Genomic DNA, 26,818 nt, shown 5'->3' on the forward strand with positions numbered 1-26,818 from the left:
TGTCTCTATGAACATCACTGACCTGTAGCGTGCGGCAAACGACCGCGGAGTCACATCTCTTGCCATCTGTCACGGCACTCTGCTGGTCTTGCCGGGCAGGCGTCATTCCTGGAATGCTGTTTCCCCGCATCGTGAACGCTTTCCATCCTCTGTGTTTCCCATACGAGTATATTTCTCTTCCTGAGGCCTCTGATAAACTCGTTTGTCTCTTTTGTCACGTTAACATTATCCTTTTGGTCGCATAGAGTTGGTTTGCTTTAACTTGTGCGCAACTTCACGCCTTAAATCTGCCCTTTGATCTGCTCGGACTCCCGCGCCACTTTCTCTAGAGTCAAATCTCTACACAATCTGTCATTTCTGTGACAGCTCCTTGTCCAGGACACCACCACAAGCCTATCCCTTAAGTTCTGGGGTTTTTTTTATCTCACCAAAAGCACAAGTCTTCCTGTTTCTGCACGCGCGGGTAGAACATAGCCCTCTCACGAACTGTGTTAACCTTTGGGACGAAATATTTGTCCAACGTCTCCGGTACTACTTCCTATTTATTTTCATCCTGCTCATCTTCATAGACTTAAGTGTGAACAATGTGCTCGACTTCCTTTCCGAGTGAATACAAGAGAGTACATACATGCACTTCTTCCTAATATTTATCTAGCTTGGACGCTATCTTGTATCTGTGGAACCGTTGTTTCCATTCATGTTCCAATTCCGGATGGCTGAAGTCGAAATTCTCGGGCGGAGGAAGCTTTTCCATTATTTGTCTTCTGACACCATGCAATGTTTAATGAATTGATGGAGCGGGCTGGTGTGATTTGTTTAATAAAAATAACTTTAGGATGAACAACACGTGGGGCGTACAAACTCTGACGGAACACGTCTGCTTCTCATTTATCATCAAATCATGCGCCCGGAATTTCAACGGCTGTCTGGGTAACTGGCCACGTTAGTTATTTTAGAAGTGGTCAGTATTAATTAATGCGTTCATATACCATTACATGCAATGCAAATATTACCGTGTATTACTGTACGTAATTACACATATAATCACGTAATTATACATGTAATTACACATAATTACATAATTGCATATATAATTACAAATGACATATGCAGGTATATGTTTTGTTCATAGTGCATACATGTACAGTGAAATGACTAACTAGTCAAAAGTAGTACACTGACACGCAAGTCTCTTGTTTTAATTCAGATATATTTGATACAAAACAAAAACCATCACATGAAACATGCAGATCACGAGAAGCACACTTCATACACGTCCAAAAGTTAAAACAACAGCCATTTCTGCAAACACAGTCCCATCCAGCCCATCCTGAAACCCCTTGAAAAATAAGTCCATTTCTTCTTCTATAAGGCAGCATCATAGCTTGCATTGACCCCACTATAAGTAATGGCACAAAACATGTATACACTGTTACCATCCAAGCCTGTGATGCACCACACACAATGCTGTCTGACTTACTTAATTGGCACTGAACTGAAAGCCACAGAAACACCCCCATACTACTGTTACCATATGAACACACACACTTTTCCAAATTTGCCCTCAGGATAAAATTCTTATCTTTTGACTGAATACCAGGCAGCTGTTGAACGATGAGGATGCTTTTGGGGCAGGGCGGGGCGGGGCGGGGCGTGGCAGGGTGGTGGGCCAGTGTGAGGCCTACACTATGAGCTTAACTCCCAAACACAGGGCTAGCTCATTCTTCTGGATCTTTCCATCCTGGTTGATGTCACAGTGTCGTAGCAGAATGGCACGTAATTTATCCAGATCTGGACCAGTGATCTTGGGCTGAGAGAAAGAAAAAGAAAGGGAGAGAGACAGGGGGGTAGTCGGGGGGATATTGGGGTGACACCATTAGAAGATGCAGAGGGCTGAAGTAATGTTCATGTTAGCCAGTGCTAACAAACACAACCACTCAACTAGAGTAGCTCATAAACTACTTCTTGGCTGTAAAATGTTCGAAACAGACGTATTCCACTGCACGACAGGAGGTGTCGAAGAAAAACTCACTTTCACCAGCTCCATCATATCTTTGACAAAGCCGTCGACTTCCGGCCCCTCGAGGGCTCCCGTCTTACTCTGAAACAAGTTCAAACGTCAAACAAAACATCTCTATTAGGTGATCGAAAACAGATACACTGTAAGAAACAACAAACTATGTAACCTTCCACAAAAAGGAGGGCCTTTCTTTCATCAGCCAGGCATAATTCTGGAACTTTTAACCAAGTAACTGTCACGGCTGCATCGTGAGAGGGGAAGTGACATGATCTTGGGACGTTCTGACAAGCAGATCTATTTTTACAGGAAAGTGTTATGTGGAGGACTAATAAGATTTCCATTATGTTTTTCCTCAGCTGTTATTTTGACAGACAAACTGCACTGACAAATGCCTGTCACGCATAGCTGATTCTGTTATTGCTGCCATGTTAAATTCTCCGACTGATCACTCATTGGTTTTGTCTTGGACCCTGCGCTAAATTGGCTTGGAAATTCGCTTCTCTAAAAATTGGTTGTACATCCGGATAGAGGAGAGAGTGAAGACAGTAAGAGAACTGAGAGAGAGAGAGAGACAGAGAGAGAGAGAGAGACAGAGAGACAGAGAGAGAGAAAGGGAAGGGACTGTTCTTATTATTTAATTATCATTTGTTTTCATAATTTTGTCATCTTGGCGCCTCTCTTGGTGGAAGATTTTGGGAAATCGCTGATACATTTTTGTTCAGCATTATTGAGTGTAATGAAAGGCAAAAATTCTCTGATCTAATGGTCACCAAATTGTTACTTAAAAGCTATGTAATGTACTTACAGATTTTCATCTACAGACAAATATACTTATCAGCCATTTTGGGTACATTTACTGTTTTGTAGGATATTTAATGCTATTACTTCCCAGAAGAAGAGAAAGAAAAATGTTTATTAAAAAACCCATCCTTGTTTAGTACCGCTTTAGTCTGAGTTATTTCCTTCTCCTACCAGCAAGTCAGAGAGGAAGGATATGTTATCAAACTGATCGTGTTCAGTTTAACAGAAAGTAAAAGGGTCACACTGAAAGTGAAGCTGCTCTCTGCTAGGCTGCAAAAACTGCACTTACAACATCGTAGTGGGCGAAGATTTTCTCAAAATCTCTTCTTCTCTCCTCTTTACTGCTAGCCTGAGGGGACCATAGAGGCAAATCAAATAACATGTTTTCATATAAAGAAATTAAAAGTCAGAAAGTAACAGAGTAAATGCTTTTTAACAGACTCACGTCACTCTTAAACTGCAGGAGGAAGTTTTCTTGTAAAGCCAGGATTCTGATGAGAGAATTACACATCAAACGTCACTTTTTTCCCTTTTTTTTTTAAACTGTGAAAAATTATCATGATAAAGTTATACACAAAACACAGATTGAAAAGTATACTCCTCGTTCAGGATCGGGCTTCTAAATCCTCACACAGCATCTATGAATTTTAGATTTGAATTGCTTGATAGATCAGAGGCCTCTGCACATATGCATACATCTCTTTTAAAGACACCGTAGACTGACGGTTACACTGGGCAAAAGAACCTGTATTGACCGCTGTAAAGGTCAGTAACAGTTTTTTGCTCTTACATCAATCTTTTCTTTCCACTAATCCAACATCTCATCAGCTTTCAAAAATGCATGTGAGCAGCATACTTTAAATAGTTTACGGCGGTGGTTAAGATTCGAAAGATATTTACTTCCACTTTTGAATCATATGACAGCCAGTCTCTTTAGCAACAGAACCACACAATCTATGACATACGACTCTTCTGCGTTTCACCCTGTTTCTCTCTCTTTCTCAAACATACACACACACACACACACACACACACACACACACAAGCCAAATTGACAGCGAGGGGAACTTTTAATGGTGTCTTGTTCACTCATTCACATGCACAGGATTAGAGAGACAGAGAGAGAGAGAGAGAGGCCAATGAACACACCTGGCTAAATCATTCAGATCCAGTCGTCCATCTTTGTTTTTGTCAAAAATTTTCATCTGCAAGACAAAAGAGCTCTATTAAACATACGACTTCCTGACATCAGCAGATTAACTACAGCAAAACACAACACCTGCATGCAACCCATGCAGATAGATAAAGCAGCAACTGAATGTACTGAGTTCACAAAATAGAATTGACCTGCAACATTTCAGCTCTGGCAAAGCTTAGCTTCAATGCAGCATAAAGTCATAAATTTCCCCTATCTCCACAGTGGCACTACCATCTCCTCCATGAGCCTCAATCCCCACAGAAACCTAAACAAAAACAAAACGCCAAAGCCCCGTCTCGCTCCCTCTCCGTCCGGCCGTGGTACGGAGAGGGCCTCGCGAGGGCAGAGCCGTAATTGAGAATTGTGAGATCTGGGCGAGGCAGACGGGCGCTAGCATTAAGCGTCCGTCGGGCTCCTCCCGCTGTGGTAACAGAAAAAGGCCCGGCCTGTTGAGTCATGGAGATGAGATGATTAATTCCAGGAGCCAGAGAAAGGACGAATCGCAGGTCGTCACAGATTAATACGCCTCTGCCTGGCACCTGCGCGTCGACGGCGGGACTGAACGGCCCCTTGCTACACCTTAAGCATTCATTTTCATTTAGACAGGAGTGCTACTCAGTTTGAATGTGGGTGTCAGAACAAAGGCGTATCGCAGAAAAGAAAGTCGTGTGATAATCCTCGATGTTTAAATAGTCGGATCCTTTCTGCTCTCTGCGGTTTAACGGGAATTGATAGGACGAACGTGTATGGAGGGGTTTCTTTTGTTGGTGTTGTTGGGCTTTTTAAAGTATAATTTTCAGATTCTCGTTTGACCATTGTCCATCGAAACTCACATTTCAGAGATTTATTTGAAACGATTTAGAAAAACTGTGAGTGTCACGCAGCGACAATGACTTTCTTTTCGTCGTCGTAATGGACAAAAACGCCTCGATCAAGATGAAAACTATGACTCAGTGAAACATTAGACACTGGTTAGCCTGCGGAGCTTTCTCTTATAAATCAGATTTGAGACCAAGAGAAATAAAGTTCGGTTTAAATTGAATCCAGAGGTCCTCGGTACATGTCCTTCAGTCTTTAAATCATATATGTATCGACTCAAAGGAAAAGTCACACAGAGGTTTGACGTCGTAATGTCTAAAATATGCGGTTAGCCCTACTTTTATGAAGACATACTGGCGCTTGGGAACAGACGCGGCGCTGAAAATGTACTTGATTCCCCTCAGTTTTGTGTGGTACATTCACGCTGAGCCGACATCATTTAAATGTTCCACAATCAATAGGCATCAGTGTCAATCAACACACGACGTTCAATTACAGTGAGAAATTGAACTCACGCTGTGAGGCAGCAGAGAAGAACCTGTTGTTTACGCGTCTGCACAACAGCAGGTTTGAGTCAGTCACTGTATGTGCTAGGGGTGATACTTTTTGCCTCCACAGAAGAAGACCGAGGGCACTCATTTTCTCTGCCCAAAAAATGATTCATCAGGACGATGATGTTTATTCATCCAAAATAAAATAAAATAAAATTAAAAAAAAAAAAAGAGAAAGGCCAGGGAGATGGATCACTGTGCTCATAGAACAAGGGTAATTAGACTGAAAATGCAAGCACTTTTTTGTGCCATTTATACATAAAACGATCGACTGATGAGTCGTCCGCAAACAGGCTTCAACTGTTACCATGGTATCTGTATATTCATCCAGTTTGCTGGAGGGGACATCTGTCTTGTGCCGTGCAAACAAGTCCTGCAGAAAACTCTGAGAGAGAGAGAGAGAGAGAATTAAAACATTACAGAAATGAGTGAGAGACACATGCCCTTTGTTTCGTTGTGTTTACTGCTCTTTATGTGTCTGTCCTATTTGCTCTGCAACATAAAATATTCATCAGATCTCCTAAGTGGAAATAATGAGTTCTGCACAGACATCACAATAACAATTGAAACTAAAATAACTCTCGATAAAGGAGCGTGAGGAGTCTGCCCGTTATTTATTTGCTGTTGTTTTACTTTTGTGTACCAACAGACAATTTTATTTAGACCCGAACAACCCCCCCCCGCCCCCGCCAGCTGCTTACGTCACCTAACGAACGCGAGTCATTGCTACTGCTACATACAATAACAGCAGCAAAAACTATGTATGAGTAACACCCCCCCCCCCCCCCCCAAGGACTGCTACAACATGTTAGATTGGTTTAAATGTACCTCCATCATTTCTTTCCTAAAAAAGGTAACTTGTATTATAAAGAAGTATTGTAAATACAGACACACACACACACACACATATATATAACTGGATCAATCTAGGGGGCTCTTGCAGCTCCCTAGAATCTCTGTGGATAAGACATGGGGAGAAAGAGGGTTGAAGGCTGAAGATTGGGTTGTTTACATATTACAAAACTAGTTTTGTCATACATAAATATGTTCACCATAAGCCCTCAGTTGTTAAACATGTTTGCCTTAAGCTTGAATTGTGATTCTTTTCCTTCTTGAAGAGTTAACCAAATGCTACCCTTGACACTCAAAAAAAAAAAATTCCTCCTGCTTTCACAGCGTATGTAAAGAAAGGGTTCAAACTGAACGCGCTGTTGAGACGTGGACAAAACGGAACGAGCGGCGCTCTTTTCCAGCCTTCGCCCTCAGGTCTGATTTTCTCTCACATATAAACACAGCCCTGCCTCTACAGCATGTGTCCTTCAAAAGAGAGCCTCAAACACTGGACAAGGCCAGGGATTAACAGTGCTGTGTCACCAGCTGTGGGAAACCTTGGGTTGGATAATAGGGGCCGCAGTGTGAAAACCATGTTAAAGAGAAGTAGAGGCAGCGACGCACTGTTCAGGGATATTTGGATGAGTCACAGAAACGTTTCATTTCTGTTTTTGTTTTTTTGTTTTTTCTCCAAACACGGCATCACTGTTACCTTTAACTCCGCAGCAGAGATGTACCCGCTGCTGTCCGCGTCATATTTTCTCCAGATCTGCAAATGAATAAGAATGAGGAAATCCCTTTTTAATTCCACAGAACACTTTCCATTCACACCGATATACTGACCGGGCAGGTCTGACTGCCAGTTACTGTAGATGTGACAGTAAACTTTACGAAAGATTTTAACTGATCCCTTTCACTATCCAACGAAGAACAATGAAGCATTGTGTGTAAGCAATTTTCAGTTTCAAATTCAAATTGATCTCGTCTCATGGTTTGCCAAGACACCTACATTTTCATTTTTGAAAAGACAACATTCACACTTTACGACATGGAGGGAGGGAAAAAAAAAGCCTTCTAATGTAATTCATTCCAAAGAGAGTTCCTGAAGCGTTTCTTTGTTTGTTTATTTTAACAGGTGGATAAACAAAGACCTGTAATCTGATTAAATCTGGACGTAGGGCTGTACCTTCATGAACTCCACGCTGTTGTCCAGGGGAGCTTCTCTACGGAAGATGAGCAGGAAGTGCTCTTCCTCGGGCAGAATCATATTGGCGAACTGAAACACAACAAACAGAGCTAAGGATTAGAACCAAGAATACCATCGAACCAAGGCAACGATCTCACTCACGAAACCGCAGAAGCAGAAGAACCGCAGAAGAAGGTGGAGCAACTTCGATATCAGTTCAGTTTGTAGATTTCAGTACAGAGTTTTCTCACTGAAAATGTCAGAGTCGTTTTACAGTCACTTGTTGTCCTCCTGCCCTGTTTGTGTTTTTCTCTGGAAATATCATCATATTTCTCATTGCTCTTTTCTTTACCTCTTTGCTTCATGAGCAGTAAACTGAAATTCACACCAATTTATATTTCCTTCTTTCCCTCCCAGAAAAACATTGGTTATAGTTATGGATCCTGCAGCGTTTCAGTGTATCTTTGTGATGTCATTTATTCTTTGATGCCCCAGACAAAGACCACGAAGGTACTAAATTCTACCATTTCACTTTACGAGCTGCAAATCATCTGGAGATATTGTAAAACCCAAGGCGACAGTTTGTTTGCCTTGATTATGTTTGGAGTTAAAAGCATTTGGTGACATTTAGCATAACATGCTTCAGTGCTTTAGTCTCTGAACAACATATTGATTATTCTTTCAAATGTCAAAGGATGTGGCTGCCATCTGGCAAGAAGAGCCAATAGAATCTATTATTCGACTTGTTTTTCACACACCCGTGGAGCTGAAGGACAAGAATCTCTCACAGGAAAGCTATTCGGGAAGTTGGGGACTAAAGTTCCATTCCTGTGTCCGCTGGAAAAATTCTACTGGAGTTACTCTGCCGCTCTGGAACCTCTGATGTCGACCCGGCAACGCTGCAGAACCACTTCCACCATACACAGCATCCTATCGTTTTCACTGTTGTCAAGGTGAATGCGGAACTTTATGCCCCAGTGACGACTTGGCGGTGCCGTGTTGGACGGCCTATATCTTCGCATCTCTAGATTCCAGAGTCTTCCACTTAAAAATATTGACTCTCCATTACTGGAATGAGTTGGACTGCGATCAACGTGCACATTTACAAGGCACTAAAGCAGTGGGATAATAAGTCGTCACCGGAACACGAGGTGTCCGGAATACTAAGGACCCAATCTTTGAAACCGCAGGGATAAAGCATCTTGCTGTAGACCCATGTGATGCTGCTGACTGTTACTCATCCACTCTGATTTGAGGAGTTTTTTCTTTTTTTTCCACCGCAGATTTATAACTGCCTCATCATTTTTGAGAGCTGACCACTGGACATTCTGATCACTTTGTGGTAAACCCGTTCGACTCTGTCTGTCTCTCTCTTGTTGTAGACAGCTTACAGTAAACCTCCTAACATGCATACGCTAACCCTTCAAATGCAAATTTTGAACATGCTTCAAATGACCATATATAACCATTTTACCCCATGCAAACACACACACACACACACACACGCGCGCGCACACACACACACACACACACATGCGCACACTCAAAAACACACACACACACATTTAATTTCTGTTTGCTATGCATGAGCAGTGCACGCGTTGCATTAATGAAACAGGGAAGTTAACATTTGGCTCAAATGTCAGTGGTTTATCTGATAAAGGAGGTGCTGGAGCTGGCTGTGTGATTGCTGCTTACAAAGCAATGTTTGTGAACCTCAGGCTTGCAAATCAAGTGGTCAAACATGTATCACTTATAGTATAAAATCCTTTTTAATGACTTTTAATTAAACGTGGTTAACTAACTACATTTTTTCTACATCAGATCTGATCACAAATCAGCTAACACAGGGCGTGGCAATTATCTGGCAAGGTGAACTGGAAATACCATGGCTGGGCTAAAGAAAAAAACATATAGATCCAAAGAGACTTGTGTTTCGACACACTGGCCTGGAGAATACCAGCTAGAACTCTTCAAAACATGGAGTGTATGAAAAGAATCTGCGTCTGATATAGTTAAACACACACACACACACACACAAAACCAAAAAAAGACAGGACGAGGAGACAACGGAAAGGAGGGATATACCTCTTGGATCTGAAGGCGTCCATCGGCAGTCATGTCATAGGCCGACATGAACCTCTTCTTCACCTGCTGCACCTTCTCCTCAGTGATCTCCTCCTTCAGAGGTCACAGGAAACAAAGCCAGTTACCATCACTACTTTCCTACACAGCAACCCAGTACAGCTCTCTCTCTCTCTCTCTCTTTCTCTCCCCCCCCCCTCTCTTTCTCCTCTAAGCCTCAAACAGGGAGACACTTCATCTGCATCAGTCGGTCTTCCCCTGTCGCTGAGTACGACATTTAAACCGGGTCTTGAGAAGCGATGACTCAAATCTTCAGATCTGACCACAGTTTCCGTTTAGCTCTCACAGAGTGACTTCCTGAGCAGCAACACTCTGTTTGTTTTTCTTGGTTTTTTTTACAGTCATCTAAAGTGTGGTCACCAAATGCAAACATCTACCTGAGAAGACTTAGAAAGCACTTTTATTAATCCGCTTTCGTTCTGTGACACGTTGGCGTCCCGAAGAGAATGGGAAGATCGTTGGAATTACCTGCTTCCAAACGACACAACACCATCTGAACTTTTTTTTTTTTCTTTCTCTTTACCTTTTTTGAATCATGGGTCATTTATCATATTGGAATACTGAGCACCAAACTGCTTTAGCTTCAGCTTTAAACTTCACTAAGAAAGCAGACCGAAGAACACGAGAGGTTTTTTTTTTTAAAAAGCCTCTGCTGTTTACTGAAAATCAGACTGATGTTCACAGTGATGTTAACTCTTTCTCACCGTCTGCGTCAAAGTGTTGCCAGATCCGTAGAAAACCACACACATCCACTCACACGCACGCACGCACGCACGGACGCACATGCACACTGTCAACACTTAGATACAAACACTCTCGGTGGTTAATTTCCCTGACTGTCATCTTCTAATTAGATGTGCATTCGTGTACAAAAAGTGCCAAACTTGACTTGTGGCTCGGCTGCTGGTCACTTACACTAACTGTATTGCAGTGTAATTGTCAGTTGCTGTAATTATTCTGTGTGCAGACAGTCCAGCTGTATAGAGGCAGATGTACTAATGCAAACCGAGGGCTGGGTGGCTAACATGCTTTGCTGACTTAACGTGATGAGCTTTCGTGAGCTTATTAAAATGTATTAAGAGCAATTAGAAACAGTCATTTCCATTGTATGGTACATTTTTTTGTCTTGGCGACACAAGTCTCACTTATTAAACGCTTTCTAAAACCATGGATATTGGGTACCCCTCAAAGCAGACACACACTCACCCTGTCAGCATGAGCCTCTTTAGGGAAGTGTGACTGTTTTTGGGGGGTGTGGTCGGACACTCAGGGTCATCAGTTAAAACCGAGTCTCTGGTGACGGCATACAGCTATCTGCGGTGTGTTAATGTGCTGACAGGATTGCAATGTCTGAGTAAACAGCTACTGTTAGCTAGCTACTGCAGGTCTGAAGTTTCATTCTCCTGCAAAACGGGTTACAGCTCAGACCCTCCTATTCCGAGTCTCGCCAGAGCTCCATTATTGTGTTGTCAGCAACATCATAATGACATGGGCCTGCTCCCACCCATCTGTACAGCACTTCACTCAACCTACGCTGGCGGAAAGGCAAACAAACGCTAAAAGGTTGTCTGCATCGGCTGAGAGGGGCTAGAGAGGGGACCCTGTGCCTCTTCGCTGGTTAGCAGACTCATCAACGCTATTTGCACAGGCTGGACAAACACTGTTTACCAACTCTTAAGTGTGTACCTTTCCTTTGGCTTGCCACAGTTAAGTCGGCACTCATTAACAAAACGTAACATTGTCAACAGTGATGGAGAAGCTCGAATCAGCACTATCTTAAGAGTGTGGCGGCTGGACTCAGCCTGACAGACAGAGACTACGGTGGTTATCATTTTATAACTGCGGTGTAAACAGCCAATAGAATGGATGTTACGCTCTTGGCCAGACGCCAGTTTCGTCTGCAACAGTGAGCAGAGGGTGTAATAGAAAAATGTTGGTGACATAACTGTATTTTAAATTAAGTTTGAACAGTGAGATTTTAAAAAGCAAAGAGCGTTATCTGCACAGTAATAATGAAAAAATACGTTTAAGAGCATACGAAGACACCGCACATACCTCTGGCCCCAGTTTCCTCAACATATGGCGAAAAAAGTCGTCCAGCTCCTTTCCTTCAATGTAACCATTATCTGTAAAATTATTATTATTTTTTTTACAGATTATAACGCAGATAAGTTGCTATATTAACAGAATTACATCTTCTGTATTTTCTGGAGCACCTCAAACCGTGAATAGAAAGAAAGAAAGACAGTATTTAGGTAAAGCTATTCGGTATTCGTAATATTTCCCTACGGTGAGACCAATCGTTGTTGAATATTTACTGAAAATCAGACTGATGTTCACAGTGATGTTAACTCTTTCTCACCGTCTGCGTCAAAGTGTTGCCAGATCTGTAGAAAACCAGCCGCGTCCAGGGTATCAAAACTGCTGTCCATGGTCCCGCGCGAAGTTTACCTGACGCTTAGAAAGAGGAGCGCTTAAGTGCCACCTGTTCCACGGACCGTGTAAGAAAACCTACTAGCGTTTTCCTCTGTCTACCCCTCTCCACAGCAGTTGAACTGTGTGACGTACTTTACACACCCCTTCCCCCTAAAACTCCACCTCCTTCATAAAGTAATGCCGTGCCATAGCGACAGGATATTTTTTACAAGGCGCGAGAGCCTCAAAGTGCCTTCAATCATTTTCTTCTGAAATCGTTTGCAGTACACTATCGGTGATGTTGGATATGTGGATATATTTTTTAAAACCATCCTTAAATAGACATACAAATGTGTAATTAAAAATCGTTAAATAAAGTTCAAAAACATATTGAGGATCATTGAGGAGAATATCTGTCAATCGCACCTTAGACTTGATTGCTACGTAGGCCTTCAAATGTAACATTAAGCACTACTGCCATCTTGTGGTGAACAGATTTAAGTGAATTATAGAGGGAAAACCATAAAAGTCCGGCGCAATATCTCAATGACGTCCGCGCGGCAGGGGCACAACACAGAAAACACCACATTTAAAGTAGAAACCAATTAACCTACTGCAATAAAATTAGTGTAATAGAATTGAATATAATATATCAATAAAATAATACACATTTAATCGTGACAACGTTTAATCTTTTTTGCAGAATGTATTACATACAGCTCATTACAATCACACATAAAGTGCACACCGTAGAAAATGTACATTACATAAACCTCACAGGAGACGTATTAAGTGTGTAAAACAGCTTTTAATCCGACCGGTATAAATATACACATGAAGAGATGTCCACAACCAACAGAACGTTTGAATGAAACATGTTAAAGGATTTTTGATTAGGCTATCGTCAAAACCAAATCACTGAAAACACTGCATGACCAAAAATCAATACGCAAATCAAGGTTGTTGCTTATTCAAAATAATGCAACATTTCTTTTTTTCTCGCTCTTGACACTGATCACTCACACAAATATTTCAACGTCACAGCTTCCCTTACTCATAAAGAAAATAATACTAATTCATTGTGCAATAACAAAATTAATAGAAATCGCTTAGCATCGTATTAACAAAATGTACATCTTAAGTTAATAGGAAGAGCCTTATGCATCACATATAAAGCACCGCCAGCCGCCAATTTCTATTAAAATAAATTACATATACAACCCTCTCCGGCCTTTTTAAATTAATGTACTTAGTACCGCATCGATAGACGATCTGTTTACATCTGCAGTATGTGTGTGTATATGTATCAAAGGTCGATGATTTATGGCTACGTAGCGAATATATTACACTTACCATATATACACACACATTTATGAAAGCACGCGTTTTCACATATACCAAACCCACATGCATATCAGAAGAGTTCATTCGCTGGTTGTTCAGGAGTTAAAAACGTAGAATGCAGAGATTATTATCAATATTATTATTATTGTTATTATCAAAACATAACATGATTAATCACCAATGGACAAAATAAATCATAAAGACAGCCAGCAGGTTGGCAAGAGAAGAGTGTGATCCAAGAGAAGACAAAAGTGTACTATTCTGCTCTGATAATCTGAAAAACTTCTGGAACAATAGGAAAAGCAAAACATCAACACATTCAAAGTAGTTGAATTTTCCAGATTTGAGACACACACGAACACACATACACACACGCACACAGATGTGAATCTGATTTTTTCCCCCATACTGTAATTACAGGCAAGAAACCAAGAAAATATTTCACAGGCAAACCCTTATTTTGTGGAATGTGTCATTAAAAGTGAATATTTTTGAATTCCTGACAGAACCAAGCAAGGATTTTTGCCTCTGGTGAACACAGTCATGCATCTGACTAGGATTCTAAGACTGACCATACGACAAATCCAGACAACACAAACCCATGTGTTACCATGGTTGCAGTACCTGTGACGATTGGCCCTGTCCCAAATCTCTTAAACACACCCCTTGTCTCCATGCGCCCTCGAACCCTAAATGCAAGTGGTCTGGATAAGTGAGAGATTTTAACAATTAAAAACTGCATATACTAGTTAAGTGAGGTCTCCTTAGTATTGCTTAGAGCCATTCTGCTTCATTAGAACTAACAGTAACGCAGCAGTGGAGACTGGGAAAGGGAGCCTGTGTACAGAGAGATGGAGCAAAGGCCAATCATTCATCACATTGTATATATTTACAGTATATTTATATAGAGAGTATTTGGCACAGATCTGCCAAGCTGGAGCGCCTTCAGAGACCTGTTTTGACTGATTACAAGCGTCTTGGTATCAGTGAGTCTTAAAGGCACTAGGGCACGTCACAGCCGGGCCGTGCAGTACCGGAGCGGAAAGAGTGACAGTCGGTTGAATTTTAAAGGGAAAAAAAAGGATTAGTCTTAAAAACACAGTGAGCGTAAACCCATGGCGGACTGAGCAGAGAGCACTGCTCCAGCCCTCACATCCTCTTTATTACTGACTGAGCTGAAGCGTGACAATCGGCCACTCCATCTTTCTGTGTCACGGAGAATCTCACACACACACACACACACACACACACACAGTCACTCATACACACGCGCGCACACACACTCACACTCTCACGTTCAACCCCTCTCTCACCATCTCATTTTCATTTTTGCCTCACTCTGTCTCTGTCCAGACATGGGTGTGGAGCTACAGTTGAGACAGAAGGCGGGTTTTTTTTTTTTTTTTTTTTTGCTCTAACAGTCTAGAAAGTTCCTGACAACAATGTGACATGAACACAGGGTGGTGCGGTCTCTCTCTCTCTCTCTCTCTCCCTCTGTCTCTCATCACATTCTTCATATAAAAATAAAATCCTTATCAACTTCCTCCCCAGAATCTGCAGACTTGCTCCCCTGGCCTGAGTCTTTATCTTTGTCCATGTTGGCCGATTTGTCTTTAACTTTGGAGCTGCTCTCCTCTGCATTGAGGCGGCTTGGTCCTGTGCGTTGGGAGCTTTCAGTCGTAGATGATGTCCTCACTGGAGGTACATACATACAGAGAGAGAGAGAAAGAGAGAGAGAGAGAGAGAGAGAGAGATTTGCTGTAACCAACTTAAAGCATAAATATAACACAAATCCAAGTACTCGTGACAATGTGTATATATAAATACAAAAACACAAGAGCTTAGCTTTTGCATAACAGAGCCCCATTTAGAATATTAAACTACATTTTAAAAACAGCATCTCAAACAATCCGAAAACGGCTCGAATGAAGCGCTACTCACTCCAACAAAGGGTAAAGGAAGTGAAAAAAAAAGGGTGACTAGAAAGATCGGGTGTGGAGTGGGAGGAGTCTAACCAGGCCACGAGAGAGACTTCTTGTGCATGAATTTGCTCTCCTCCGGGGGCGAGCCGCTAGACAGTTGTCGCGAGGTTCGGGCTCTGGCGACCGTTAGCGGTATGGCTGTCCGTGTGGCGAAGGGTTGAAACACACTATCATCCCCTGCGAAATCAGCTGTGAAATCGCGGGTTCAGCCCACTTTTTAATTGCCTCACTCCAGGTACTTAAATTAGCCTTTATTAGCATATTAGCACTTGTAACCAGCTCATACGCTTGGCAAATGATTAACGCATACGGGAGTCTCGTTAATATCAGTAAGGCTGTCAGTAAGCACAACACCGTATCTGAACGCGTGTCTGGAAATGAAGGCAGTTTCCTCGCGCTCTTAGAAAAGCTAGCGCGGAGACTCCGAGATTTAGTTAAATGGCTTAAGGGCAGCGTAATGGCCGGGACGAAGTGGAGTCAACATAATAAAGGACAGTTAGCCGAATAAGACCGAGTTCTGTCTGCCCGGTGAGGCAGAGCTCCGTTTTACAAAGACAAAGGAAAGACGCTTACACAATTAGTCATTATGCCGTAATGAGGAAAAGTGTTCGCATTAAATAGAGTAAATTGGGGAGGGACTGATTTAATTATCAGCATAAGTTTACAGCACAGTTTAATAAAGGTAATTAGTGACAGACGTGAAATAATAAGACTAGTGGCTAGGGACTGAGGAAGGTGAGCAAATATTTACACACCGGTGCAGGAAACAAAACTGGCACAAACACAGGAGTACAACACAGGGCAATGGATATCATATAACCATCAAACACTCAAATTATTTAATGAGTACAAGCAAACATAACACTTTTAAGGCAGTGAAGATCTTTATACATGCAGAGAAACATCTTTATACAGTGAGTTCCAATACGAAAGATCAGTCATCAAAATCAAATTCATCTACGCACATTCATATCAGAAGACTAATTCTTCCTTGAAAAAAAAACCTTGGTGTATAATATAATATAGTATAATATAATATAATATATACTTTAAGGTAAAAAAAACAGACGCTACCTTCCTGAGCTGAGTTCTTGACGCCTGAGCTGGTCAGGAGAGGACTCCCGGGTCCGTCCTTCTCTGCGGGGGCTCTTTTCAGCGTGTGGGGGAGACCTCCAGCCTTAGGAGACACCCCCCCGCCCGGGGGATCTACAGTCTCATCTGAGATACAGGTGGAGTGGGAGAGGATATGTGTGAGTGATTAAGCGATTTACTCTAACTACAGACTGGGTTGTCATTTTTTTTTTTTACTGGGTTTTAAAATGATTTTCCTAAGTTTAAGGGGTTTTTTTTTTTTTTGGCTGGCTCTGTTGCGGTGTATGCTGACAGGTACATTTTTTTGTACTGTCACAATGCTAATCAGGAAATGTTATTGAGCTTTAGGAAAACTATCAACGTTAAAAGTCCCAGAGATATGCAATGCACTGTCTTAACAGAAAAACTAAACGCCTAACTCCACATCACTTTGCAGGTCTCCGTTGTACATACTCCATTTCATTTCAGATCAACTCCACATTCACCAACACAGTCACTATCAGAAGTACGAGCTTCCTACCGATACTCATGGCGTAACAGTAAAACCATTTCGTAACATGGACTGGGAGATATAAACAGCATTCTGGAGGTTGCCGTGATGGTACTGAAGGGCGTGGAGGAGGAACAGATATCCTGTTTAATTTTAGACGCAGCCCTAAAGAGCAGCCCTCGCTGGAGCAGCGGGTAGAGTCCTTGAGCCCTTACCGACACTTCGAGAGCTGCTGGTTCGCGGTTTCTGTGGGATAGCTGGGCGGGCAGCCAGGCTGGGCTTGGCACTCTGTGGGGGTGGTTTAGGACTGGCAGGGGTCGCGGCGGAGAGAGCCCTCGGTTTGGGCGCGGCCTCCGGTTTGCCCTCTCCGCGCGGGGGGGTCTTCTCAGCGGTGCCAGCGCTGCCCTCCCCCTTGGTTACACCTGGCGACCGGGTCTCTGGAATGGACTGGCCCTTACCTGTTCGGAGGAGCGAGAGAAAAGCATATGGTTGTGTACACAGGGCATTTGTGGGCCTTCAGGACAAGCATATGCTGATTTACAAAGTGGTGAGTAAATATGAAAGAATTAGACCATTTATAAATGCTTTGCATCTGCTTTAAGTAGAGTCACCAGTATGATCAAATGGACATGTGTAATTAACTTTAAACTGTACACTTCCTGATTGCTCTACCATCCATGCATAGGAGACCTTTGCCTGCCATGATGTAAATCTCTAAACCCTGAACTATACGTAGTGCCTCACTGTATCTATAGACAATACATTCAGATGTTTCTGCCACAAGATGGCGCCAGTACCAAAACCGTTCCATATTTCAGCTGAAATCCACTTTTAAATGTCTACGTCGAGACACTGCTCTCATGGTGCATTTTGTGGTCACATGCAAACTCATGCTTGGCGTATATGGTCAAAGAAACAACCCAAGCTCTTCAGTTAAATGAGAAAGGAACTGTCACGCTGTCCGTAGGTTAAGGGTAACGTAGTCTCATGTGACTACACTGAAGCCATAAGAAACTGCATGAGATGGGCCCGTCACATTTGACCAAGTGAGCGTGAGTTGCTCCGTGGACAAAAACTGAACACATGTAAAGACATTAACGATAAGGATTTTTGTGTGTATGTGTGTTTGAGGGGCGGGGGTGTCAGGGAAAGTGAGCACAGGTAAAGTACACTCACCTGACCCGGGCCCGTCGGACCTATCTGGACTGGACGACTGGTCCGATACCTGGCAAAGATCACCACAGTCAGTCAGCCACACAAAGCACAATTACAGGTTCTTAATACGCATTGTCTGAGTGCGCAAGGGTGATTAGACAGAAAAGGGGTGTTAGGAAAAGGGTGGATGAGATTTGCAGTTGCACATGGAAAAGCACGTGTCATTCTCAACTATTACTTAACAGGCATAACAGGGTGTTTTTGTTTTTTTTTGTTTTTTTACTGAACTGAAAATAAATTGAGTGTTTTGACAACGGTTTTCATCAGACCGTAACAGCGTAACAGTAAACAGATGGGTGTCACGTCACATATACTTTCATGTTTGCTGACAACGTTTCGCCCAAAATATGAGTCAAACAAAAAATATTTGCACAAACTATAAATATTTCCGTTTATGCTGGCGTAACCATGGTCTTATTTAGTTGAAATCAGTGCCTCTGTCACAACATCGCATCAGAAAGAAAACCAAACAATTTCACACTTTGCCTATTGCAGTCACACAAGAAAAAAAACCTTTACGGTGGTTGTGAAACCAGGCGTTCCGTTGAAGGACTACATCTCTCAGCAGCGTGTAATGAACCTCATTCACTCTCATTCAGCCGGCTAAACACGGGGCTAGGCTAATGCTAACACACTTAACATAACAGAATGACGACGCCACCCAACAAAACTCTCTCTGTTGGCAGAAGAAGGAGGCCTATAACATCCCAACCGTTGAGCATTTTTGCCTCTGTCCCCTTTGCTCTCGACTCGTGTGTCGGGACAGCGCGTGTCCTTTGACACCGTGAACTCTTAACTGCTTTCATCAGAGCACCTCAGCAGTCTGTCATCTGACAGGGAGCTGGAGCCGTCGCACAGACAAGGCCCAGTCAGAATATATGGACTGGTTAAGAGAACCAGTGGAGATGGACGGGGGTGACTTTCTGCAGAGACCATTTCCGCTGTCATTTGACAGACAGGGCAGAAGAAAACCCATCTGTGTCCTCTGTTCATTCCAGTGTCTCTCATCGGCCGAGACTCACCGAACAGGAAAAGATCAATGGGATACAGGGCGACTGTGATGTTTCCCTTTGCTTTAGTGTTGCGTGCTCACTGTATGAGGGGGGTGCTGTGTGATTTTTCAGCATACGTTACTGAACAAAGGGCGCTACTGTGTTCTGCTCTGGCCTGACTCTGTCTGATGACCCGGCCTGGGCTATGGGTGGAGAAAGGGCAAGAACACACCATATGATAACATAAATCCATCCAAACACCATGTACCTACTGACCATAAAACATAATAGCATAAATCCATCCAAACACCATATATCTACTGACCTTAAATCCCTCTGAGACAGCTCCACTCATACAAAAGGTTCCACACATGTGAACACACACACACACACACACAGGGAAAAAGAGAGAGAGAGAGAGAATATAACAAACTAATAAACCCTCTAGGAACACAGACAGGGAGAGAGAGAGAAAGAGAGGGTAGAAAAAGAATATAACAAACTAATGACCCCTCCACACTCACACACGCACACACTCACACACGCACACACACTCACACACTCACACACACTCACACACGCACACACTGACACACACTCACACACGCACACACTCACACACGCACACACTCACACACTCACACAGCACCACTGCTGACAGGCCCCCTGACACAGACATGCACCACTCTGTGAATCAGTGGAGCTCAGCACATCTCTCCCTGTCTGCCATCACAGCTACCATCACAGCTACACCCAACACATCTCTCCCTGTCTGTCATCACAGCTACCATCACAGCTACACCCAACACATCTCTCCCCGTCTGTCATCACAGCTACACCCAACACATCTCTCCCTGTCTGTCATCACAGCCACACCAAACACATCTCTCCCTGTCTGTCATCACAGCTACACCCAACACATCTCTCCCTGTCTGTCATCACAGCTACACCCAACACATCTCTCCCTGTCTGTCATCACAGCTACACCCAGCTACACCCAACACATCTCTCCCTGTCTGCCATCACAGCTACACCCAGCACATCTCTCCCTGTCTGCCATCACAGCTACCATCACAGCTACACCCAACACATCTCTCCCTGTCTGCCATCACAGCTACACCCAGCACATCTCTCCCTGTCTGTCATCACAGCTACACCCAACACATCTCTCCCTGTCTGCCATCACAGCTACCATCACAGCTACACCCTACACATCTCTCCCTGTCTGTCATCACAGCTACACCCAGCTACACCCAACACATCTCTCCCTGTCTGTCATCACAGCTACACCCAGCACATCTCTCCCTGTCTGTCATCACAGCTACACCCAGCTACACCAAACACATCTCTCCCTGTCTGTCATCACAGCTACACCCTACACATCTCTCCCTGTCTGTCATCACAGCTACACCCAGCTACACCCAACACATCTCTCCCAGTCTGTCTCATAGCTACACCCAACACATCTCTCCCTGTCTGTCATCACAGCTACACCAAACACATCTCTCCCTGTCTGTCATCACAGCTACACCCAGCTACACCAAACACATCTCTCCCTGTCTGTCATCACAGCTACACCCTACACATCTCTCCCTGTCTGTCATCACAGCTACACCCAGTCAGGTCAGAGCAGTTGAGAAAAATCTGAACTCTGCCGTGGCGCCTGTCTGAAAAAACAAACGTCCAGCCCTGACTCTACTGTGTTTCTGTTCAAATGAATCAGGTGTTTCTTTTTCTCATCCCACCTTTAACATTTACTGGCAGGTACACAGAGAGAGCTGTGAGAAACAAACTGTGCCAAATCAGCCAGACGTCTCTGAGATGAGCTCTTTTACACCCTGTGAGCAATAACAAAACCCTGAGACTTTTACACCCTGTGAGCAATACCAAAACCTGGAGACTTTTACACCCTGTGAGCAATAACAAAACCCGGAGACTTTTACACCCTGTGAGCAATAACAAAACCCTGAGACTTTTACACCCTGTGAGCAATAACAAAACCCTGAGACTTTTACACCCTGTGAGCAATAACAAAACCCTGAGACTTTTACACCCTGTGAGCAATAACAAAACCCTGAGACTTTTACACCCTGTGAGCAATACCAAAACCCGGAGACTTTTACACCCTGTGAGCAATACCAAAACCCTGAGACTTTTACACCCTGTGAGCAATAACAAAACCCGGAGACTTTTACACCCTGTGAGCAATAACAAAACCCGGAGACTTTTACACCCTGTGAGCAATAACAAAACCCGGAGACTTTTACACCCTGTGAGCAATAACAAAACCCGGAGACTTTTACACCCTGTGAGCAATAACAAAACCCGGAGACTTTTACACCCTGTGAGCAATACCAAAACCTTGAGACTTTTACACCCTGTGAGCAATAACAAAACCCGGAGACTTTTACACCCTGTGAGCAATAACAAAACCCTGAGACTTTTACACCCTGTGAGCAACAACAAAACCCGGAGACTTTTACACCCTGTGAGCAATAACAAAACCCTGAGACTTTTACACCCTGTGAGCAATAACAAAACCCTGAGACTTTTACACCCTGTGAGCAATAACAAAACCCTGAGACCCTGGGGCTAATCCAGACCCTGTGACACGGCTGAAACGATGAACGCACACGTAGCATCACAGTTTCCGTTTCTCTGGTCCTTAATAAACTGTTATAGTTCTGACTCCGACCTGCAGGCTGACTGTCTCAGAAACCCCCCGGAAAAGGAAGGGAAAACAGCATTAATCGAAAGGAAAGAATGGGACAGTTTGACGAGACGTGCCATTGAAATCCCGCCAAAGGGAAGTGTGGAGTTTTGGATGAGCAGTTTCAAGGTTTGGCTCAAGTGGGACTTTACTGCATCCCTACAACTGAAGGCCATAAGTGGGTTTTATTTACTTGGTCATTTAATTAATTAGAACGGAACTATATAGGGTAGGTATAAATACTCAAGTGACAGATAGATAGATCACACTTTTCTTCCCTACCACTCAGTGAAAACGGGCTCGGTCTAGTGCGTGACTGAACAGCGTATTAAGATAAGACATATTTAAATTAAATTTATCAAACAATCATTTCTTATCATTTACCTTGTAAAAACTGTAGTTAAAACAGCAGGCTGGGAAAACCCTTAGGTTTAGTGCATGTATTGCTCCAGTGGGAATGTAACGGACAACACACTTTTCCTCTACTCCTGCTCCGTTTATTACACATTAATGTATACTCATACTACAGCTGAGAACATTAATCCTGAATACAAACCAGTGTGTGTTTAGATGTTTGGGCCACTAGGTGGAGCAATTCTATCACATTGGGACTGATCAACCACATTGTGTGAAGACTCCAGTCTCAGCGCTTTATACAAAAGCTTTACAGAGGCTGAAATCACCACATTTGGGTTCCAGCTGAGAACTCAAATGTTCAGTATTACCACATGCATATGTCAAAACCCTAGTTAACTCAATATCAATGCATTCAAATCCCTGCACTTCTTGCATCTTGCTACAAATAACAGCCAAACACACATTCATTAGAGATCTGAACATAGAGTGTTAAGATTCCAGTCAGTCTTTTTTTTACTCTACAATAACAAACACACAGCCAACAAGAGCCTTTAGCAAACTGGCAAACTCCCAGCTCTAATATATAAGAAAACACATTAGATTCACAGTAACTGTTCTGGGATCAGTTTTAACAGGACTTTTTCCCATGGATGCGACACAAACTCATAATTAGGGAAAAGACATGAGAACCACCCACAGTACTTTCTACACACCTTATGGGAGCCGGCCACTCTCTTCTCATGCTTGGCTTTCATCTCTGCCAGGAGGCCGCTGCCAATCACCTGCACCCCGTACCGGCGTCCTGCCTGGGGACTTCCCTCCGAGGGCTCCGAATCCACGGAGTCTGGGGTCTTCGGTTCCTCGGACCGGTCGGAGCTGCTGCTGTGATCCGCAGGCTGGGGCTGCGGCTTGGCCTTGGCGTCCGGCGCCGCGCTCCGGGCCGAGACCTTCGGCGACGAGGGTTCCTCTGCGGCCTGAGAGGTCGGCGGGGTCGGCAGACTTGGGGCAGATGCCTGAGCGGGGGCGGGGGCGGGGCTGGGCTGGGCTTGGTTCTTGTCTTTGTCCGATTTAGCGGAGCGCGATTTGATGAGGTTGAGGAAACCACCTTTACGCGAGTCCCGTTTCTTCTCGCCGTCCTGCGAATCGGCGGCTTTCGTGGAAGGGCGTCTACAGATGAGACAGAGGGATCGGGGACAGAGAGAGAGAGAGAAACGGAGAGAAAGAAAAAGACAGAAGATGGAGAAGAAGTCGTAAGTATATAACTTATAAACACCACTTGAAAGAAAAAAAAAAGACAGGTTGCTATCAGGAGAAAAACAAACTTGTTGTCCATCTTGGTGACTTTCTTGGAGAAGAACTCGTCCACTCCCTCATCCACTCTTCCCATGAGGCCGTTCTGCTCCCCCTCTTGTGACTGTGCATTACTGACCTGCTGTGAGGTGACAGTAAAGGAGCCCCTCATTATCGGTAAACAATCAGTGCCATCAATTCAGTCCTGACCCACTCTTAAATTTGTCTTCAACATTGCTGTCCGCTCGCTTGCTAATTCATTTCCAGTGGCTTCAATTCAATATTCAACAACGTTAGCAGATAACCGATATCGCTGCGTAATTGTCTGAGAAAAGTCGACTTTTTGTCTAACAACAACAATGTACGTCTCATATGACAGGCCGAGGTAAGATGGGTCACTGCCAATAGAGTGAACACCATTACATGCTGGACTGGGCTGCTGACTGGGTTGACTGGGGCTACTCACTGGCACTTTGTTCGAATGAAGCTTCTTATTCCTCTTGGGTCTGAGTTTCGTGTAGTGCTGAAGCTTCTTCCCTTCCTCCGACGGAAGCTCACCCATGACCCCCGACGGCCGTTTCTCCGGCTTTGGGGGAGGGGCAGGATCTTCAATGTGGATTGGAACATCCTCCAGAGCCTTATCGAGGTCAAACTCCATCTCTGACGGACAGGAAAGAGAGCCAATGGGAGTAAAGGATTGAAATATCAGAGTGGCTCTTGCATCGCTGATGGTCACCCAGCTTCACCACCTTTTTATAAGGTCACGTTTGTTTCTGTGTAAATCTAAACACCACACAGTTGTTGCGACACAAATTTGTTTCTTTAATTTCAGTGTCAGTGCTGTCATTCGCCCAAGATCTTACTGACGTGACTGAACACTCACCGAACGCCCTGGAGACGGGACGCAGCATTCGGCTATGTATACTCTTCCTCTTAGACTTTGGGGTCATCTGTAAAGAAGCAGGAGTGAAAAAAAAATGAAGAATGAATATCAAATCTATACCCTGACATTTCTGTAACATTCCACGATAGAGGACACGCTATGTATATACAGGCTACTTAGACAAACACTGAGCTAAATGCAGGTGGGGTGTACTTTACTGCAGGCACGTAGAGTGAGGTTTTTATAACTGGTTTACATGTCAAAGGCCTCAACCACATTCATGACTTTCATCTCAGTTATGATGGCTATCTGCATTCCTACTGACCATAAACCTCAACTGTTTATCAGCCTGACAGTCTGTCTTTTTTATTTTTTTTTCTCCCTTTCTCGGGAAATTGGATGTGCTAAAATTATTGTGGCTGTTAAATTAGAGCACACACACACACACACACACACACACATACACACACACGAAAAAAAAAACCCTGATTCCCGGTATTGCATTTTTGGTCGGTCAGATTTGATATCTGATCCAAACCATTATATTTCAAGACTTGTCATCAAACAAGCTGCTCCCCTATCTCCTATTGTAAAATAATGACGCTACATATTCTGAAAATGTCCACGTAACCGCAAAATAACAAAAATCAAAACCAGGGTCAAACAAAACACAGTTGAACGAGAGTTCACCCATTTTTTGGGGATTTTCATCACTGTGTTAAGAGTGTAAACAGGCCCTTTAAATGGGGATGTAATGTATTCCACAGGCCATGACAGCTGAGTTTCAGGACTGTTAACAATTCACACTATTCTTGGCTGGACACAGTTGAGTGGTACATAAGGCAGAGCTGATCAGTTCATTAAACTCCCATCTAAAGAGCTATTGTAAGCGGAGAAAATCACTGCTGAAAAGATACTGTGACCTTTTCCATTAAGAAACTTCCCCAGGTGTCAAGTGCTAGCTATGCTAGCCGTGTAGCCTTGAAGGAAATCCGCCAACTAGCTATACAGTATCTACAAAGTGCAGATTGAAGCTTGTGAATGCGCTCCCGGGCTGTGCAGGCCTACTGCTCTTCTCCATTTCACTGCATTGATATTCAAGTTCCATTCCTCCACAGACATTAGCCCTGTCACTCAGACAGTGGGAGAAAGATGAATTGCCTGTTAATGCTAAGCTAGGCTCAATTGAGTTCAGGAATGAAGCTCTTTCAGGTGTGAATCACCTTAGGGGAGGACGCTTTGTTTTTCTTTTCTTTTCTTTCTTTTTTTGTTTTAAGTCTCCTGACCAACCCGAGGACACGTACCATCGCGCTGGGGACCAGTTACGATACCGTGGCAACGCATGGTTTATGATAAATCTTACCCGTGATGAAACCCTCTCGGATTCATTATGGGTGCAACTGAGAAAAAGCGTTTGGTCATCATGGTGTAATGTGAGAAATATGTCCACCAACGCAAATGTTTTAAAACAGAAATTCTGTAATGACTGACTGTAGCTGAAAAAGCACAGGAAGAAAAAACCTCCCCTGGCACGATGACGAAACCTGCACAGGCTTCTTCAAAGTGTTTGGTAACCGTGGTTTTTAGGTGTCTGTTTTTCATATTCTTTTGGGGTTTTTTTTTGTTTTTTATTCTTTAAAGAACTTTTCAGAGAAATTTTATTTGTCAGGATGAAGCCTGATAGCCTTGCATTCTTACACTAAACTGCCACACAAATGAGATTTAGTTCTAAGCCTGCCTGACAGTGTCTGTGTAAACTCTATCAATGCTCTCAGAGAAACCTGAGAGGAATGATGAATGTGAAACACACTTTAGCGTATGTTTTTTCAAGCCCTGAGCAGAAAACCTTCAGCTGGTGAGACGTATGCTAAGTACCCTCTCTTGTCTTGTGAGAGAGAAAACATGCATGTTCTGAGATAGCGGAGGGGGAAAAAAAAGGCAACCCATCAGGTTACAGAAACAGAGCAGTGCAGTTACGTGACATGAAAAAACCCCAAAATGATTTGTCTTTAATGGCGTTAATGCAAAGCTGAGAAGTCAAAACATCACTTATTCTTGACTTGTGTAGCTGTCAAACTATCCAACCAATTAGGATTTTCCTCTTCAATCACTATTTATACATCAAGATATACGTTTGCATATATCCAGCCAAACACTGTAGATCTGTTTAAAGGGTCTTTTTATTCTCGTTGTGTGAATGGATTTTTCAGGTGAAGTGAAGTGATTGAGGTGATTGAGTGGACATGACAACACTGGTGCTTTAAAGCAAAACTGCTCAGATACAGTGGTGGAGAGGGAATGTTATCAACAGCGCCTTTTCTCTCTCACACACACACACGTACACAAACTCACACTCACACACACACGCACGCGCACACACACTCACACACACACAGACACACGCACTCACACACACACAGACACACACAGACACACGCACTAACACACACACACACACACACACACACGCACACACACAGGTACACACAACATCCAT

The 26,818-nt window shown here is 43.4% G+C and overlaps 2 protein-coding genes across 2 annotated transcripts in view; both read right to left on the reverse strand.

Annotated features, from left to right (window-relative positions):
- Window positions 1-1,681: 1,681 nt before the first annotated feature.
- Window positions 1,682-11,991, reverse strand: scgn (secretagogin, EF-hand calcium binding protein). Its single transcript, XM_030783240.1, has 11 exons — window positions 11,914-11,991; window positions 11,607-11,677; window positions 9,495-9,587; window positions 7,407-7,496; window positions 6,933-6,989; window positions 5,697-5,774; window positions 3,971-4,026; window positions 3,267-3,312; window positions 3,111-3,170; window positions 2,033-2,101; window positions 1,682-1,810 (listed from the first exon to the last, which is right to left on the reverse strand). Exons 1-11 carry the CDS (start codon window positions 11,981-11,983, stop codon window positions 1,682-1,684), a joined length of 819 nt encoding a protein of 272 aa, XP_030639100.1. The 5' UTR covers window positions 11,984-11,991.
- A 2,832-nt stretch (window positions 11,992-14,823) lies between these two features.
- LOC115818566 (F-actin-uncapping protein LRRC16A-like) overlaps window positions 14,824-26,818 on the reverse strand; it is a 94,058-nt gene continuing 82,063 nt past the window's right edge. The window contains exons 32-39 of the mRNA XM_030781966.1: window positions 24,322-24,388; window positions 23,905-24,098; window positions 23,471-23,580; window positions 22,862-23,315; window positions 18,051-18,087; window positions 17,090-17,332; window positions 16,412-16,510; window positions 14,824-15,005 (exon numbers count right to left, since the gene is read on the reverse strand). Of these exons, the coding sequence (XP_030637826.1) occupies window positions 14,824-15,005; window positions 16,412-16,510; window positions 17,090-17,332; window positions 18,051-18,087; window positions 22,862-23,315; window positions 23,471-23,580; window positions 23,905-24,098; window positions 24,322-24,388 (1,386 nt within the window). The remainder of the gene's footprint in view (window positions 15,006-16,411; window positions 16,511-17,089; window positions 17,333-18,050; window positions 18,088-22,861; window positions 23,316-23,470; window positions 23,581-23,904; window positions 24,099-24,321; window positions 24,389-26,818) is intronic.

Source organism: Chanos chanos, chromosome 8 (genome assembly GCF_902362185.1).
Source record: "Chanos chanos chromosome 8, fChaCha1.1, whole genome shotgun sequence".
NCBI lineage: Eukaryota > Metazoa > Chordata > Actinopteri > Gonorynchiformes > Chanidae > Chanos > Chanos chanos.

What these genes read in the sequence shown, in the direction of transcription:
- scgn (XM_030783240.1), bottom strand. Translation starts at nt 11,983, where the DNA reads ATGGACAGCAGTTTTGATACCCTGGACGCGGCTGGTTTTCTACAGATC. An exon ending in TCTTCGCCCACTACGATGTT is followed by an intron (nt 2,102 to 3,110) that starts GTAAGTGCAGTT and finishes AACTTGTTTCAG; the next exon opens with AGTAAGACGGGAGCCCTCGA. An exon ending in ATATGATGGAGCTGGTGAAA is followed by an intron (nt 1,811 to 2,032) that starts GTGAGTTTTTCT and finishes TCTTTCTCTCAG; the next exon opens with CCCAAGATCACTGGTCCAGA.